Source organism: Anopheles moucheti, chromosome 2 (assembly GCF_943734755.1).
Source record: "Anopheles moucheti chromosome 2, idAnoMoucSN_F20_07, whole genome shotgun sequence".
NCBI classification, from domain to species: Eukaryota; Metazoa; Arthropoda; class Insecta; order Diptera; family Culicidae; genus Anopheles; species Anopheles moucheti.
In genome coordinates this window covers 93,551,717-93,566,420 of record NC_069140.1, presented here as the reverse complement: position 1 = coordinate 93,566,420, position 14,704 = coordinate 93,551,717, and the positions used below count along the sequence as shown (strand labels likewise).

Here is a 14,704-nt window from a genome sequence, read left to right as displayed (position 1 = left end):
ACAATTAATGAAGCATTTTTAATATGTGATTTCACAAACGGATGATTTCTAATATGTGGCAGATGATTTCTAATATGTGGCAGATGATTTCTAATATGTGGCAGATGATTTCTAATATGTGGCAGATGATTTTTAATATGTGGCAGATGAAATCTCCTGTGTAACAGATAATTTCTCATGTGTAACAGATGATATCTCATATCTGGCAGATTATATCTCATATGCGGCAGATGATTTCTTATATGTGGCAGATGATTTCTAATAGGTGGCAGATGATTTCTTATATGTGGCAGATGATTTCTAATATGTGACAGATGATATCATAGCCTCATATGAGGATATTATGTACCAATGTGCCAAAATCTTCCCGATGCTCTTAAATGTTGCTATCAAATTGATACCTTTGCTTTGATATCTGCGTCATTTGTCTAAAATTCTGGTTGTTTTGCCATTTAATACGAAAACACCCTGTATCTCTTTTTTGTTGTATTCAATGTTCATGAAAAGAAAGTTTCCTTTTATGATTTCGAATTTAATTATGGAAATGTGAACAGATAATAACAAGAAGCTAGCACAGACGAGCACTGCTACTAAACTTTGCAATGCGCATTTTGATCACAGCCTGTATTTTAGATTCTGGTTCTGATCCTATGACGTCAATAATCTTAGATTATGCAATCTGTGATTACAAACATGTTTATCTTCCGGCTGTTGTGTACTTGAGGGCATCAACTGGCCCATGAAAACAAAAAAAAAGTAAAGCACGACCAACCCACACTTGCGTTTCGATCGTTCATCAATGTCTAACGGTTGGACGAAAAAGCAATACATCACTTGAGCTCAGAAAACCGGCACTTAAGTCGAGCCATGAGTTTCGTGCGAAACCGATGCAATCACGCACTGTGATCCGGTGGCAAGCGCGGAGCCACAGCCTTCCGCTCCATCGTGTCTTACGCGGCCAATTCTCTGTAAGCCGCGTGAGATGTATAGAAACGATGGAGTAGATTCTTAAACGAGCCCGATGATCTCTGCCCGCTCCTGCATTCATTTATCCTTGGACTATAGCAATGGCTCCCTTCAGTGGGCATCCTTTTCCTGTGTTTTTTTTCCTCTTGCCCTTTTTAATGTTCTCTATTTGTTTGATGATTTCTCGACAACATCCAACTCGCATTATCCAATCCCTTACACGTTGAGAGAATCCCTTTCACGTGAATCCATCGATACGCGTTTGAGTTCGTTTTGTTCTGTTCTGGGATTATATCATTCCCCTTTTCCGATCATGCACCCGGGATGATGTGTTGCTGCTGTTGCTGTTGCTACGTAAATACGTTCACGTTGTGTGTGTGTGTCTGTGTGTTTCTCGGTGCCGTTCTATTCTCCGCCGGTGTGCGGCACCATCTTCAGGCGAACCAGCTTTCGGATATCATCTGTCGGGCGACGCAACCTTCGATCCAGTCGGCGGGTAACACCTTGACGCGCGGCACGTCGTTGCGTGACACTGGCGATTATGCGGTACCTCATCCACACCCGCACACGCACCACTACATGTCCACCTCGGCGACGCCGCCCTCGCTAAGTCGGGTTGGGTCCTGTCCGGGCTCCACGGGCGGATCCGGTTCGGGGCACGGGTCCGGCTCGGGATCCAGCCCTGGCGGAGGTCCCGGGAGTGGTGGCGGAGGTAGTGGAAGTGTTGGTGGTGGCGGTGTGGGCAGTGGGGTGGGAATTTGTGGTGGGAGTATACTGGGTGGTAGCCAGGGTCGGTTGGAGTACATCGAATGTTCGCACTACGATCGGATGCCGTTGCCGATACCGGTACAGATTCCCATCGTGCCACCGCCGCAGCTACATTCGGAGGACGAAATCGAACCGGCTTATGCTACAGGTAAGGAGGGTTAAATAGGGTTTTTTTAAAGTGACACAAGGTTGTTATTATTGTTTGTTTGTTTGCCATAATCACTCTAATGGATAGTGTTAGTATTTACATTAGATCATGGATTATATGCGCAATAATGACGAGCCTCATTTCCGGGGATAATGAACAGCTTTGTAGCAGATAACCGTATTTATAAATAGATATTGGCTTGTACGATTACTTATTATACAATATCTGAGGATCTGCTGAAGATGTTCTATTAAATAAACTAAACTGTTGGAGATAATATATAATTATAGTAATTCGGATAGGGGCGGCCCAATGGCATGATGGTAGCGGCGCTGTTCTTCACAAGAACGGACCGGACCAAAACCCCATCCGGACCAATCCTCCGTAGCAAGGACTGACTAACCGGAAACGTGGTAAAATAAGTCTAGTAAACCAGAAATAGCAGCATGTCCTAGTAGTAGGTCGTTGCACTAAGAAAAGAGAGAGTAATTCGAATCACTACAATTTTAGTCATTAAGAACCTATGATATAATTTGTTTTTGTAATGAATTTTTATCAATAGATTATAAGCAAGAGGATAAAATAGAGTTGAACTTGAACCTCAGGCAACCTCGAATCGGATAATCAGACCCTGAATAAGCCACGTGTTACTTCTAGTAACGCTAACGCTTCACCTAGTGAACCTGCTAACGCTCATGACAAGGTAGTAGAATGGAAGGTAGTCCTCTAACTTTCTAACATTGAAGAATTACAATTTGTGTTGGTTACTTACACTTCATCACCAGACTCCAACATTCCATATTCAATTAAACATGCCACAAACACGATGTAATCAGAAGCAACAGGGCTGTAACAACTTCCAGTGTTATACGATCGCCATAACGCTTTGTTGTATGAAATCATTGCAAACTGCCGATTGCTGTTTTGTATCCGCAAAGGTTCCATTCCAGGCAGCACAAAATGGACGAAGACTGGCAAAATTTATAGTCACCATTCAGTTTATTCGGCAAGGATCGATTATTTTCGTTTTTGGGTGAACGCAACCAACGTAATGTTTCTTTTGCCGCATACTCTTTGAATGCGCACCGATGTAGGGGCGATGCATAAAACACGTATCCGCCGTTATCGGAAGCGAGAAAATGCGCGGATACGCGGGAGTTTGTGAATGTACTTTTGCTAAAATCGTGACATTCGGAGAGCATAGTGCGCGCCAAATGGTGGATCCGAGGAGATGCGTTTCACGTTCACGGGCTGTGGCAATGGTAATGTTGGTGGATGTGGTGCTGGTGCAATGTTCAGGGAACGTTTACGCTCCGGTGGAGCGTAATTCTCTAGTGCCCGTCTGTCCAGCATAATGGCAACGCTTTGCTATTCGTTATGTAAGGGTCGTTTGGTTGCAAACGTGTAGAAAAAAAGAGTCATACCGTTCGGAATAGTCCTAGCGTGGCGTTGCCCGACATGTCCAATTAAACGCGTTTTTGTTACACAAGCATTGCGTGGGATGAATCGTTTCGAGAAAAAGCAGCTAATTGGTGGGGGGTATTTGTTACTGTTTTCTAATCGTATTAAATTAAAGTGGCTTCATAATTTAACTTAATCATCTCATTTCGATATGTGACGACGGGGATGGCTAGTTTGTGGCACTGAACGATTCACTAACAAAGAGATTACAGTTGCTGCATAACGAAATGACGTCCGGCCACATTCTACCACATTACCTCCTAGATGAAACCCCCACGGGTGGGATAATGTTTTTGTTTTTCGCCAATATGAAACGGGTGTCCATTTTGTGGGGATTGCATGTTATGTTGGTAATGTTAAAATACTCGCGCCAGTACGAGCGTTCCCGTTTGTGTTCTCATTTCGCACGAGGTGATTAAAAAGAGATGGTAAAACGATGTTAAGTCGGTTTTATGGTATGCACGTGGCACCAAGTACTTTGTGAGTGTCGAACACTACGCTACTGCTGGTTGGTGTACCAGCAGCCTGTAGCGCAAAGAAAAGGCGATTTATACGTACAAGGTAACGAACACGATGGAACACATGCTTTTCGTTCGGTACGCTATGTGAAACAAGTTGTAGAAATTGTTCCTTCGTTTATTCTGGGTCTTTTCTCTTAGTGCGTTTGAATATTTGCTCGTACTACTCAAAAATACTTTGAGGCGAACAAAGTTAATGTTGCTTGATTGTAGCTTGATTACGAAAGGTCGATGAAGTCAATAGGTGTTTTCAATTTTGAAGGATTTTATCAATTCCATCCGCTCATGATGCTGAGGTAGTTTCCCAATACCCATCCCTAGCATAACCGATCGGTCAGTCGTCAGTCTTTCTTCTTGGCGCAACGAGCTACTAGATCAAGCCTGCTATTTTTGGCTTACTGGATTTGTTTTACCACGTAACGTCCATTCTATGGGATACAGTTTGGATGATATTTAGCTCTCGGTCCGGTCGTGTGAAAGTTCTTCTTGGAGAGGCGCGGGTCAATCTGAATCTAACGGGTCGGAGCCATTCGTAAACGACCGGAGTAGATGTACAATAGGTTCAGTAGGTGCAAGCTGCCATAAGCGACTCTGACCCCAACTCGCTGCACCCACGAGTTGGAATTAGAGATGGGCGAAAAGAGTCGACTCTCTCATTCAGAGCATTTTTTTCAAAAGAACGAACGAATCGATTCTTCAAATTTTTATCTCTCTCTCGCGACTCTTCAGAGAGTCGAACATAATTTTCGTTTTGCACTGATGTGAGCGATACCAATGATTCTCTTCTTTTCTTCGCTAGTAAGGAGAGAAGACAGAGGAGGCAGTAACTGCGTCTTTATCGGATCTTTTCTGATACCCTTGTTCTCTTTATGAGATGATAATAATAATGTTTCTTCTACAAACACAGCATTGCATTTTTTATTCTACTTTTATCAAATAAGTTTTGAAATTTCAATACGTATACTAACTCTTCAAAGAGTCGACTCAAGAATCGACTCTTTCGAGAAAGCGAAACATTAAGATTAATTTCTTAATCCGACTCCAGAAGAGTCGAAAATCACATATCTACTTGGAATCCATACCAATATTCTCGCACCTGACTCCGGGTTAGATCGTGAAATGAATCGTATGATCTACTACTACCACCCCACTCTACCTTGAACTCACTGTCCCAACCCACTCTTTCGCCTCACGTTCATTATCTTAATAAAAGAATTTGAATTTTTATAAAAATATTCAAAAGGCAAGAAGAACAATTATATCTCAAGTGTGCAGTGTGTATTGGCCCTGATCGTTAGAGTTGTTCATTAGCTGTGGAACGGTAATATTTAAAGTTGTAACCCTTAATATATTAACTTTATGCGTACAGAAGAAGCTTCAAAATTGTTTGCCAACTAAACCACCTTCCCTCACCTTCTCGTTCGTGGAGCTTGTGAAGCTTTTAAATTAATATGTGAACAATCCCTTTGGTAGGTAACTTTCGTTAGGGAAAATTATTGTTTCATTCGCGAAAAAATTTTTCCCCAACAACATCGACCGTAACCGATTACCTCATGGTTCGCGTGAATTTGGCTCGAATAAATATTTCAACATGACGCACCGTGTCGCTACCGACCGTTGCGGCATTACAGGCAATTGTCGCATCGTTAGGTTCCATCGGGGCCTTTTATTCCGATTTCTCGTTGATGGATTGAAATATTGGCAATTTTGATGGTTCGCTCAATCGTGTTCTTTTTTTTTTTTGTTCACTTTCTCTCGTTCGTGTGTGTCCTCCTTTTCGGGTTCCTTTCGGGTGTGTTGCCTGCGAAGTACACATGGGGTACGGGGGTTCCGATTCTTTGTTTTTTTTTTCGGGGCTCAACAATCTCAACAAACATCTCAATTCCGGTTCGGGGAAATATTCAAATTTTATTGATGGTATTTGTTTCCCCGTGACTTGGGCGAATTTGTGTGACGTTGTTGGTGTTCCCTGCGCGGCCGCTTAGTGTTCTGGAAGTGAAAATGGATACTTGTGTGAAATTGAGCAGAGGAGGCAAACGCTACCGCGTGGAACGCAGGAGACATTTTTATTCGTTACAGTCAATTTCATTGCCAGCACGGTGAGAGCTTTCACTGACGTTGGTGGTGGTGGTGGTGGTGGTGATGGACGCTACTGCTTTCCCTTTCTTTCCATATTGATGGGACTTGCTTGTGCACTTATTCATGTTCCAACTTAAATGCTCGTATCCCTTTATATTTTGTGTGGGAGTCGAGCTTTTCTTGTTTGCCAATTTCCCTCCTGATACTGACAGCATCACTGTTCCGCAGCAGAGTTTTATAGTTACCTGCCTGTGTTGTTGTGCTACCTGTCTGCGTTCTGCCCCTCGTCCGTGAGTGTAAACATAAGAAATTTGATCCAAATTGGGACCCACGGTACACATACGCACACATCACGCCGACAAACGCGCGTAGGCGCATTTGTTTCGGTCGGTTTGGTCTCGTTTGTAGGTACATGGTCTTTCGTTTTCGTTTTCGGCAAGGAAATCATCGAGCGTTATACAAAAAAAAAAAAAAAGGATACACCGACAGGTCGTCTAATGGGCGATGGTCTTTGCCGTGGGACGTTTGCTGTACTCTCGGGCCATTTCTTTTGGTGCCTTGGGCGGTATGTTGGGGCGGAAAATGAAGAAGATAAATCATTTGGCCGTATTCACGTGAGGGGCAAAGTTTTTCACTTTGAAATATGAGAACAGGCCGCTCGCCCCGGAAGGTGATATGGTTAACCGAAGGCACCATATTAGAGGTGCAAACCGATGGCTGGCTAAGGTCGTTGTGTTCACTGTGGGAAATTAGAATTGTGCGTACAGCTAGCCGCACTCCGCAAAAGGGCCACAACTTAGTAGTCAAGGGTAATAGTAAAAAAAAAGAAAAAAAGGTCTTTCACTTTTGACGCTAATTCATGCTTTGAACGTTGGGTAAAGCAAGGGACGAAGCTGCTGTGTTTTCTAGGTCGTTAAAGTTTTGTGAGGGAGCAAAAAAAAACATTTTGTGAGCCTTGCGATTTTCTGCTTTGTTTTGGAAATCTTGCAAGTTGTCATGATTGTCCCGCTAGCCTTTTTCGGTCAAAATAATAATTGCAGAAAGGAAATCTCCCCTGCAAGAACAGTATGTACAAAACAAACTTGAAACAGATCAAAATAAACGAAGCGTCACCGTGTTGGTTGTAGCGAAGCGATGAAAAAACAAAGAAATGTACAGAACTAAGAGGAAAAGTTCCTAAATTTGTCACGGTATAATCATTTGTTGACGTTTGTCAGACACGGTAATATGCTTGGCACTTCCCGGTGGCGCTGTGGCGCGGTGAGTTTTTTTTTCTTCCACTGTCGCGCATTACCCATTGGTCGTGGGAGTTTGTGTGCGATGTGTTTTTTTTTTTGCGCCCTCTTCCATGGGTTATATTTTGCCGTTTCGGGGGCGAAATTGTAAATTCCAATATATTTTTGACGCGTCGGGGGTACCGGTGGGACCACTACCCCCCTTATATTATGAGTTGCAAGCGGCATGAGTGTAAATCATACCGTTGTAAGCCACAAAATGTCTCGGAAATTATAACAAAGCATTATTTATTTCCCACTGCTTTTGGTTGGTTGTTATGCTATTTATGCGCATTTCTGTGCGATAAAAGATGTGAGGGATAAGCTGTGGGTTACTTTTTCATGCTACATACGCCTGTTGAATAGGAAGCTCACGTTCATGCGAAATAGTTACTCTTTAATAGAATTTTTTTTAACGTTTGTTATTTTTTAAAGCTTCATAATAACGTAGAATTGTTTGTTTATCAGGAAATTTTGAAAATTTTTCTGTACAGGGGTAGTTTATTAGGGCTATTTGTATTTTGACTTATGCCAAACATTATTAGAATCTATTTTCAGGTATGCGATCGTTGCAATTGATTTTGTTGTTTTTGAGGTAGATTGGGATTAAATTTAGTTTTAAATATGGTATTACATTCAAAATTTTATGCAAATGAAAATTTAATGCAAATAAATAACAGCTGAATTAGCAGGATACATAAAATGGGAACTAGGAAAAGGGGATTATAGGAGATGACCGTTATTTAGCGATAAATAAGTCTCAGGAACTTTGTGTCTGTATTAATCATTATGACGCATATCGATGCGTAATTCTTCTGTCCAATTCCTCAGCATCAACAACACACGGGGGAGTAAGTTCTCTTCATAGAAACTTGATCCGCATTCTTACTTTTTCGATATTACCAAGCTAATTACTTTTCGTTCGACGTTACTATGCTAACAATACGCTGTAGATGTATATTCAAACAAAAAATATATATTTAATTTGACAAATCATTACAATGAATGTACCAAGACAGTAGAGGAATTTGCGAAACAGTTCGAGAATTGGAATCGCACGAATTTTGTCAGCTTTCCACCGTTCTCCGTTTTCACTGCAAGAAATGGTTTTGTTGAGAAGTGAATTTCTTCGGAAATTACCTTCTAATACCTGGTATTGTTTAAAACGAAGGAAGCTAAAAAGGGTCTTTAAATTATATTTTACCGAGAAAGGGAAAAACTTTAACTGAAGTATGATTCGTTTAAAGCGTTGATAATTCCAGTAGGCACTCAGCAGAAAGATAAAAATAAATTTAATAAAAACCGGTCGCTTCACTTGCACCACCATCGCTCATATATACCACCGGCCTACCGGTTTGATTAATACCAATTGGTCATTAATTATATTGCAGCATAATTTTTATTATATTATCTACGATCGCTCATCGATCTTCGGAAGCGTAGCATAACGATGGGGCGTGTGTTTTACTCTCCCAGAGCAAAAAAAAAAGCCCCACAAATTTTACTATCCTTGAAGGAGAAAACAAAAAAACATAAAAACGATAGCAATTGCCAAAGGCAACGCTCTCTCTGCACATCATTGGAGAAGGGCACCTTGTACTCGCCTTCATCTCACCACCAATCAGTTTACCAGTTTCGGCGTGAACGTCATTTACTTCGATCGGACAGTAATAATTCGTTTGCGGAAAACAAATAATTCACGCCGCGCTTATCAGATGAGTGGGGAAGAGGTGTTTTGTTGTTGTTATTGTTTTGCTCCAAAGGAAAGTATATAAAATGGCGGTGTGTGTGGTTCTGCGGTTCCACTTGCGAACTGGCAGCATATTGGCTTTTGTGTCTCGGTAGTTCGTGGGATGGTTAGTAGTCCATTATTAAATTACAGCATATTAAGATACCGTCTGTACGACCAGGAGTGTTGCCCTAGGAACGTGTTCCATTTCACTTCCTTCTATTCACACCCCATTCTATTTTCCGATGGAAGGAAATTTTCATTCCGTGAAGAAAAATGCCAGGACAACCAAATCATCTTGCATCGCCATCAATTTTCCACCGGCTATTGCGGTTATACGATCACTGCAGGGAAAGTCATGTTTTTTTTGTTCTGCTGTCGTCTTCGCTGTCCCTTGCGTGCTATACTAAATAGCTCTTCATCAGCATTAAATCAACCGGCGCATCGACCGGTCAGGCCTAGCAACAAAAGCGAGAGCGCTGAACGAAGTATGTGTCTTTACTGTGTCCGCTGTGGGCAGGACATAATTGATGGACCATCGGATGTTCGGTGCTAGCAGGGCTGGAAATGTGTTAGGTTTTTATGATGAATCTGGTTTATAGGTTAGGTTGGTCTTTTTAAGATTTATGTCTTGGGGTTTACACGGTCAAACGTAGTCTATCGGGAGTTACACCTTTGAGCAATGTGCACAATAAAACACCTTGAAACAAAGATGACAAATCGGACAGACTTTCGTTCTCGCCATGAATCTACAGATGAGTTTAAGGTTAAAACAAGGTTGATTGACATTCAGTGGCTAGGCTTCCTTGCTGGAGCAAAATATACGATTGTATATCTTGTATTGATCATATAAAGTTAAATGGCTTGAGTAATAGCAAAATAAATAGCATTTACAAAAATGAAAAATAATAATTTAACATCGATTTAATGCATTTTTTAAACCTTTTGGAAAAAGGACATCCGCAAGAAAAAGCTAAGCAAACAAACTCCTGTAGGTGCGTGACCATGGGACAGAGTGTTGTCCACCGCAATTTCAACGTCCTGGCAAGGAGGAAAATGTAATTTATTTCCCATCCTTTTCAACAGGCTGCACACCTCTGCCTGAGCCGCGCTCACGGGGTCTGAGTGACGTGTGCCAGGGAAACTAGATGATGGTTTTGAAAATTGTTGTTCCTGCTAGGAGTGTGGGGTGGGGGGGGTTATTGTGTGTGCTTTTGGCACGTGTCTTCTTCGCACGTACCGCCCCACAGTACCGTCGCATCCTTCGTTTATTGTTGCAATTTCCCCTTCTTTACTTACCGTAACGCGCTTGGCGCTTGGGGTCAGAAAAAAGAGGTGTCCATTTTCAGCACCGAGCCCTGGTGTGGCCGTAGCTATCGAAATGTAACCGCGGTCACGTTAAGGTGTACATTTTCTCGCACCACTCACAGATATTTTTTTTCCCCGCCAGGGGTTTTTGCTCGGCTGTAAATTGACGCGTCCGACGCGGTACGACGGTGCGAAAAATATCCGACCACGATCGCGTGACGCTAGGGAAAAGGGAGACGTATTCATCTCGCAATTGCCCACTGATTTATGGCTTTTTTTTTTCACCCGAGACCCGCGTTTACATTTAACGCGCGAGCGTTCTCACTGCTTTCTGAGCGGCAGGAGTTTGGGTTTTTCCTTTCACCGTAGTCCGGTTCGGCTGCCGGTGTTGTCCGGGTGAGTGAGGTAAATAAAATACCGGAGAAGGATTTTTTTGTTGCCGCGTGGGACTGCAAGTGGAAGGAGATGTTGTAACGCGAACGCGTCACTGTGAGTTTAATTGTGAGAAGAGCGTGCAAGTACGAAGAAACTGAGATCAAATTCATCGGCCACAGACACGGAAAACGGGGGAAACTATATTACATCATACACCGTATGATGCATTGTTTGCTGTAAAAGGATGAGTTTTCACCCTGTTGTAAATTAAAACCTCCGTCACGTTTCTTATGGCAACAGTCTTTCGGTTTTTGCAGTAAGAACCGTTCCATTATGAACCGCAACACACAAAATTAGAAGTTTTTTTTATTAAAAAAAGAAACGTGGTCGTTTTTTATTCGTTAAATATCTTTTCTTTCCCATCGTGTTTCTCTTTGTTTCTAGGAGCGAGATAAAAAATATGGAGGTGGAAGGATTTTCACCAGTTTGATGAAGAATTTTTGTTTTATCCTGTTGTTGTACGATGACATGAAAGAGAGAAATTTTATCGTTTCGATGGAGGCGCCTGGTCGTTGGAGCGCACTGCAACCGCGTTACCTGCAATGATCACTGTAAGAGAAGCTAACTTCGAAGCCAACGATTCACTTTGTGGATGGTACGGTCGAAATAGTGCTCCCACTGTTGAATGTGGCTTGTGTGTATTGTTTTGTTTTTCTCGACTTGACCATTTTTCATCACTCCGCCTTCGTTCGAAGTCAATTCGTTTCGTGTTGAAGTCAATTTTGAAGCGATTAATTTCGTTGATGGTGTTTTAGTTGGTTTGCTTTAGTTGTTCTCGTTTCGTTTCGGAACGAATGGACGAAAGCTTTAGATGGACGATGTACATGGCTTGTTGTTGGGGTTGAATGCAAATTTCTCCCCTATTTGTCACACTGATGGGCTCCATTTGGTGTTATTTTCGGTGGATAATTCTTCTTTTATGCTTGTTATGATTACGAATGATATATTTTATTTGAAAAAAGGTATGATTTAATATGTATGTGTGTGTATTATGCATGTTTTCCGATCATTAATTTTTGAATGCTTCACTGATTGGAATATTTGTGTATTTCAGGAATTTCATGAAACTCTTGAAATGTCTAAGTATTCCAGGAATTTCTAGGATTTCTAGGACTTCTCTGGAATTCTAGCTTTCTGGGAATCTCAGGAATTCCAGGAATTTGTGGGATTGTTACGAAACTCAGGGTTTTTAAGTATTTTTTTGAAAATTCTGAAATTTTAAATAATTCCTGGAACTTCTACGAATTTCAGTAATTTATAGGTTTTTTTCTCACGATTTTTTCTAGGGAATCTCACGAGTTCCAGGATTTTATTTTGATAATTCAAACGACTTTCAATTCCAAGATTTTCATTCACAGTTTTACTGTTAAAACTATACAACAACCCATTGTAAATTAACTACGTTAAAAGCAATATTTTATCACATAAATTAGCTCAAAGTGCAGCATACTCTTGGTGTTCATTTGTCTCTAGGAATGACATTCTTTTATTCCCATGCATTACGCCGTGGGTACGATGTGATGAATTTTCATCTACTTTCACACCTTTCTCGCTTTATTGAACGCGATGGTGGTCAGCAGCGCGTGTTTTTTCTTTACTTCCGTGGTCATTGGCATTGCTGAGGCAAAAACCGCAGTGATACGTTTAGCACCCTTAGCTTCCCAGCTTATTTGCACGGTTTGTTTTGTGCAATGCCGCCGTTTCCTTGTACCATGCACATCGTGATAAAGATCGATTGCGAAGCGGTAATAACAATAAACTAGTCTTGCTTCGTTCGTTTCGTTGGCGACTGAGAGAAGCGTTCCACCGTTTTTTTTCTGGCAACCTGGCAACGTCGTTCATACGGATGTGACGTAAAGACGGAGCCACCTTTTAGAAAAATTACTCCAGTGGGTGGAATAGTAAATAAATCGTACACGAAGGCCATAAATTATTTGCTCAACAAATGAAGGAAACGGGTTCGGGATTCGCACATCAGGCACAGGATGGTTCCGGAGATCCGTTCCCTTCGAGGTCCGTGCAATCCAATCATTTTAGGTGGATAATGATGATTAGTCACCGTGAAAAATGACTTCAAAGTGTGCTAAATCAGTGGCCACATAAATGATTGATTCTTACACGTGAAATAAACACATTTGCCAGTATTAAAATTCAATGTCTTTATGATTAGTTTAATTGAAGTACGTATAAATATTTATATTCTAATCCAATAAGTTTTACATTAATACCACGTGTATGTAATAATCATTGTTTTCTCTTTCTCTTTCCAGGTACGTCCAAATTTTCTTAACGATTAAGGCGGGGCCATATTCTTAAGCAAGTATTATTCATTAATAGTAATTGATACTGTCAATTTTGTTATTTCGGCATAAAAATGGAGTTGAAGAAGATACTAACTCATTAATGAATTGTGTATTTAGTATAAACAGTAGTGACCGGCAGTTATGCAATATATTTTATAAATGTTCAGTTATCCGACGGAGATTCGGTAACTTCCGAGATAGTTTTCTAGGAAAAAATGTATGATGTTTCACAAACTATACAACCGCTTCAATGTTTGCTCTCAATCGCCGTTCAACACCGTCGCCTACGTGGGAAAGTTGTGAGATGGTTTTGAAAGCATCAGCTCCTTATGTAAATGTGACAGGATTTTCCGACAGGTAGTGACCGTTGTTCTGTGTTAGCACAATTGAATACAATTCGATTGCTCGTTTGCTGTCGGAACCGGAACCGGAAAATGGTTCAAAATTTGTAAAACGATGCTCTCTCCAATATCCTTCACTGGGACGAATAGAACAGTTGGCGCTCTAGGCAAGATGAACCGAAGTTGATATTATCATATCCGGTCAATGAACACTGGAAGAGAATCGGTAAAAAATGGAAAACGAACCAGAAACAAGCCGCAGAGTGTTGGGGTACGAAGAATTTGACTGAAGGTAAAGCTACCATCTGGAGCAGGTTAGTTAGTTTGTTAATTTGATTGCTCATTAGGAGGCCATCGACGTTGTATCTGCTCGAGTGATCACACGAGTACTTATTTGAAGTACTTTAAAGTGCTTATCGATTGTGCTTGGCTTATTGAATGTCTTAAAATATCTGGTTATGTATGTACCACCATACCGCTCCAACCAAGAGTTGTCGAGATACCAATGCAATAATATAATCTTTCTCGTTTTGCCTAGTGATGAAGAACAATCTTTGGATCTTATTTATTAATATGGACCAACTCATTAATATGGGCAAAGACGAACTGCTTTTGCTTTTTCATCCACACGGCATGGTATCGTTTGACGTTGTCCTAGATTTATTTTAATTATGCCTTCCTTTTAATCACTCCATCGTAAGGAGGAGCACTCCGAAGTGAGGAACAGAAATATGCTTTTTTTTGCACAGAAGGAAGTACAGTCAATACGATCCAGGGGATCGGTATACTTTTCCTAATGACGTACAGAATGGCGGTAATTGCATCGAGAAGCTGTAGATTGCATTCCGTCATTGATTATCGCACCATCTGATCTTGCTTCTGGTGCATAGGTTTCCGTCTTGTTATAGATTCTGCACAGACGTCTCACATTATTACAACTTCACTGCAGTCTAGGGAGAAGGAACTAAGCTTTAAAGATGAAAAGCACCATTGGTGAAATTGAATACACAACGCGGTAATTTAAAATGTTTAATTTTTTATGATTTCGTGTAGTATATTCGACGAAATACATCGTCTTAGGTAATTTTTAAACAACAGACTTATGGAAAGCATAATCAATAATATATAGTTAAATCGCAATCGGTTACATGGGTTTCGAGTTAAATTATCAAAGTAGAAAGCTTTTCTAATTTCGGTTCAACTGGAATTTGTGTTTATAAATGTAATTTTAGAAACTTTTTGGATCTAGCACAAATGGAAGCTAATTCTAAGTGAAGCTTTCTTGACAGACACACACTGAAAGCTGTTAAATGTGTCCACGCAGAACTTTTTGTTCGATATTTCTTTGAAGTTTCCTTTTGCTTACAACTACAG

At 41.0% G+C, this 14,704-nt stretch overlaps 1 protein-coding gene across 3 annotated transcripts in view; it reads left to right on the top strand.

Annotated features, from left to right (window-relative positions):
• Positions 1–14,704, top strand: part of LOC128296740 (atypical protein kinase C) — a 104,483-nt gene that overhangs the window by 37,304 nt on the left and 52,475 nt on the right. The window contains exon 2 of one of the 3 annotated variants that reach the window (XM_053032222.1): positions 1,405–1,882. The exons of the other annotated variants lie outside the window; for them this stretch is intronic. Coding sequence (XP_052888182.1) covers positions 1,405–1,882 — 478 coding nt within the window. The remainder of the gene's footprint in view (positions 1–1,404; positions 1,883–14,704) is intronic. 3 annotated transcript variants of the gene reach the window in all.